General features: G+C 42.1%; 1 protein-coding gene across 1 annotated transcript in view; it reads right to left on the bottom strand.

The window, feature by feature from the left end:
- thsd7ab (thrombospondin, type I, domain containing 7Ab) overlaps positions 1 to 4,954 on the bottom strand; it is a 146,778-nt gene that overhangs the window by 76,854 nt on the left and 64,970 nt on the right. Inside the window, exon 4 of the mRNA XM_025061560.1 lies at positions 3,924 to 4,758. Coding sequence (XP_024917328.1) covers positions 3,924 to 4,758 — 835 coding nt within the window. The remainder of the gene's footprint in view (positions 1 to 3,923; positions 4,759 to 4,954) is intronic.

The following is a 4,954-nucleotide window of genomic DNA, read 5'->3' as shown; positions in this document are numbered from 1 at the left end:
GTCCAGGATGAATATTTAAAATTCTGAGTGACATCTTTCCAGGGTCCCTCTAAAATATTTGATGTTAGTCACTGCTGATTGCTCGCTGCCAAGGAGGTCTAATGAACGGCCGTAATTCGGGAGTGACGGGAGATTTGTCTAGCAGATGAGAGAATTCCTGGGGATGCTATTCTAGAACTTATTTCCTTATTCATGTCCCCGTTCAATTTGGTTTTTAATTTTAAAAAGAAAACAACCTCGGGCTTGTATTATTCCAAAAATGGTACGGATGGACATTAGGGATGTCCCATATCAACTTTTTGCTGATATCCGATACGGCGATATTGTTCAAAGACTTAATTTCTGATTCCGATATTAACCGATACTGATACAGGCCTGGTAATATTTATTTATTTATCTGTACAAACCACTGGATGAATATGAGAGCAATTAAATGAGCGGCTATGCTGCCATCTAGTGACCCTCGCTATAATATACAGCCGTTGATCCCCAAAACTATTTGTAGGGCACAGATCATTTGGCTAAACCCAGGCATTGCGTTATCGGGTTTTCATTATCGGAGGAAAAACCGACAGCGATTCTTACAGATATTACATAATATGTGTAATAATATTGGTCCTGTCGATATTATCGGACATCCCTAGTTAACATTATACATTTTTGGGTCTTTGTGCAGTCTAAAGAGACTTTTTGCACCAAAGCCAACAAAAAGCCTTTAAAAATAAATAAGCGATCAACAACAACAGAAGAAGATGGGAACAAATCCATCTAATTGATCTGTGGATCATTAGAGGATGTTGTAAAAGAGGAGTCAGGAGACCGGGTGAGATGGGGGCACTCACGCATTTTAACACTAGCGGATAATGACACACGGTCCATACATAGGTTATTATTTGACCAAAGCAATTATCAATCATGAGTACAATGATTTCAAGGTTTTGAAAGAACGTCGATGTGTTACGATGCACAGAAATGACTAAAATCCACCAATCTGTTCAAATCAATTTGGATTAGTCACAAATAAAAACCAACCTCCAATATCAACCTGCTGTTGTTTGTCTATCTGTTTCAGTAATATACAGATTTTTTGGTCATATTTAGGAATGACAATGTACCTTGATTAATCATAATTAATGATAGTTGTGATTAATCAACAGCTGCCCTGTGACAAACTTGATTTTTTTTATAGTTAGTCAGGGGACAGGGTGAGATAGAGGCAGATGATCTGCTGATCTGCTCCGACAGAACTCACATCATAACAAAAACACTAACAATATCAGGGTGAGAAGAGATTTTTTGAAAACTTGGTTTTTACTCTCAGTGCAAACTGGAGCCACTTATTCATAGATTCTGAGCCCAGTCATCCACTGAATGCATAATTTACACACAATAACTCCAGTGAAGATTTTACAAGACAACATTTTCTTATTATTATTATTATTTCTCAATGACAACATGCATAATTTACACACAATAACTCCAGCGAAGATTTTACAAGACAACATTTTCTTCTTATTATTATTTCTCAATGACAAGGTCAAAAGCTTACCAGCTAATCTCTCTGTAGCCTGGAAACTACACGGAAACAAGAGTTGTTTGGATGAATACGAGTGAGTTCTGACACCTATCACTACACCTATCATTTACATTCAATGAAGTCCATAACATCTCAGGACTGTGATCATTGTCTGACATGCAGAGTGTAAATCTCCAACTCAGCTCCAACATTCACGGACAGAATCAATGCCGGCGGAGACATCCGAGGAGCGGCTGCTTTACTGTTGCCTCGTTTAGTTAATTGTTGTCGATTATGGATTTCTAATCAGGATCCTAAACACTGAAGGCATATAACAGTTAACTAAAGGAGTCAGTAGTAAATGGAGCAACAACCCCATGGTGCTATGCAAAATTATTCCACATTGATTTTGGTCCAGAACAGTAAGCCGATTAAAGGACCAGGCAAAGGAGAAAACATTTGATCATTCCATCTTGCCTCACTGGTGCCATACATGTTACAGAAACGATTTTTTAAAAAAATGCAACCTTTACTGTGCTTGAAATATTCTATAGAAGTCAATACACCGACCAGGAGAAAAATGATTCATCAGCAGGACCATTCCACAACAACAAACTGCAGTGTGCAAAATCGTGGCTCCCTACAGCAGACGTACAGCGCCGCTGTGTGATCGGCCTTCAGATCTGTGTTATGGTGACCGCCTGGTGAGCAGTGAAAGTCTTTTTCATCAGGATTCCATTAAACAGACACATTTTATGCCTACCTTGTTCCCGGTAAAGTTCCTTAATACGGTACAATATATAACGACACCTGGGCATAGAGCTGAATTCGAGGCCTAAAAATGGAAGGAAAACCTTTATCGGCAATAGCAGACAGTCTCAATGGGGGAGAATCACTTCTGGGATCCTACTCTGTCAGGGTGGAAACCCCAAACTTCAGCCATTTATCACATCAAACAGGAAACCGTGTGGCTTTATATCCACCGTTTTGAAAGGATACTCCTTAGTACTAGTATCAGGGGCGATGTAATACCAATAATGTACCGATAAGATCACTTTCATTATCTCTTTGTTGCTTTATTTAGTTTGTACAGATGTTCTTGTCTTGACTATTTCCCATCTGTGTTTTGTTTTGTTTGGAGTCGTGTTCTTCTAAATCTTTGATCTTCCGGCTCACTCGTCCCGGTTTCTGTGTGTCTCTAACTGACGAACACGATGCCAAATTTGTCCTCTTCAAAGTTTCTCTTCTCGCTGTCAAGAGTTGACACGTTAGAGGAGGATGTTTATCCGCCGCTGCCGTCGTCGACGCTGTCACAGCGGAGCTGTCAGAGCAATGAAGCGCAACTATCAACAGAGGATGTTTGATGTGAGACGGAAATGGGAAAAGAAAATCGTTCCCGGACTTCAGATCAATCTGAGACTCAGCTGATGAGTCTGTGTGGAATTCTTTCATCTTTCTTCGCCTTTTATTCTTGTGTCTGACTCCTTGTACAAATGCAAAACGATACGTTTTTATGATCAAGTGTGGTCCGCAGAAACGCTGATCACTGATGCCCCCGATGTCAAACTTCAGAGCTTTTCAACAACCGTGGAACAATAAATAACACAGTCTGACCTAAATGAACAATGTGTCCAAGAGTGGTTGAAGAGAAAAACGTTCCCAAGAGAAATCAATGAACCAAATCACTGCCATCAAGCCATGGGAGTCTCGCATGTAGTGTTTAGAACAGAGGTGTCAAACATATGGCCCGTGGGTCCAAACCAGGGGGTTAAATCTGGCCCACTTGAAAGAACGCACAAACTCTTCATTCAATATGAATATTTTCTAATAAATTTGTACTCATTTCCATGGAAACAAATTTTGGAAAAACATGCACTTATTGTTACTTATAGTTAATTATGTTATGATTCTACTGGTCCGGCCCACTTCACATCTGATTAGGCAGCAAGGGGCTCCTGAACCAAAATGAGTTTGACACCCTGGTTTAGAAGGGGAGAGTGTACCTATACCAGGAAATGTTGATTTTTTTTTTTACAGTCCAAGACCAAAGCAGGTAGCATGTGATCAGTTTAAGAGCAAAGTAACTGAGCAAACTGAGAATCTCTCGTTTAGAGAGCAAAGAGCTTTCGTTTACTATTTGTTTTTTATTTTAGCTTTTAAGCTAACCTTAAGCCAATTCTGGGCTTTGTCTTTGTGAAGGCTGATGGTTTTGGTTTCCTTAAATCATCCTTCTTCATTTTGGGGCTTTTAGTACATTTGGTACTGCAAATAAGCTAATTATTAACAATTTCTCCTTCGGGTAGGAATAAATTCAACCATGGTTTGTGTCCGTGTATGGCTTTGTAAAAAAAAGAATACACAGTATTTACTAAAATGTCACATTAACATAAAAAATATCACCACTCACCTTCGTGTCACCCCGCTCCCATTCCTGTGTGTGCAGATCACGTCGCGGGTTTGGTATCCCACCTGGATGTCCCAGAATGGACTCTCCTGACGGTTAAGGCGGTTCCTGGTGCGTTTCTTTTGGATCAGTTCCCTGGTCTCTGGATCTTTGACTCCACCTCTGTCTCTCAGACCCTGTCCTTTGCCCTTCCTGCGTTTGGCTTGTCGCGTTGTCCGAGTCTGCGGAAGAACACAGGGATTCCACGGTCCGACCCTGAGACTGTACATGCCCTCTGGACCGGTGCAGGGTCCTGGTCTGCAGGACTGAAACTCCGTCAGATTGGGGCAAATGGTGCCTCCGAAAAGTGGAGGAACCAGAACACTGCGGACTCTGTTCCTGAGTCCTGTCCCACATGTCTTGGAGCAGGACGTCCAGGGTGAATATTCTGACACCACGCAGTCCTGAGGGCAGGGGATCAAACACGCCTGCTCCTGACGAGGTCTGGGTTCGAAATACTCACAGATAGAATCCTCAGCCGGAGATCCATCTGACTTCAGTGTGCAGCCCACGTCCCGGGTCTGAATACCCTCTTCACCCCCACTGCACATAAACAGGCGTGAGGCCACGAAGGTCCTCGTTGACACTGGAACACACAGGTTCCAGGAACCGAGTTCCCATCCATAAAGGTCTTTGTGCCAGTCACACACATGGAAACAGTTCCTCTGATTGGACGGTCGTTGGCTCTGGTCACAGTTGGTGTGAAGCGTCGTCCAGCCATCCACATGGGCACACCAGACAGCCCGGCTTTGGCTGCCACCTGGGCCACACTCGCTGCCCATACACCTGCCCCAAGAACCTGGAAACACACAGAGATGCTGAGATGAGAAAACTGAGGTAGAAAACACTGTTCCTTTGACTTTCTGTTGTTATTTATAAACTCTAACCACAGACTTCAAGTGTTGTCTTTTTATGTGAAACTGCAAGCTACTTCAAGGGCACTTGAATACGAACAACTACTTTGATACAGACTTCCTGAACAATGTAATAATAAT

Source organism: Cynoglossus semilaevis, chromosome 13, assembly GCF_000523025.1.
Source record: "Cynoglossus semilaevis isolate Cse_v1.0 chromosome 13, Cse_v1.0, whole genome shotgun sequence".
Taxonomy (NCBI): Eukaryota; Metazoa; Chordata; class Actinopteri; order Pleuronectiformes; family Cynoglossidae; genus Cynoglossus; species Cynoglossus semilaevis.
Note: the sequence above shows the minus strand (reverse complement) of the source record. Positions and strands in the feature narration are given on the sequence as shown.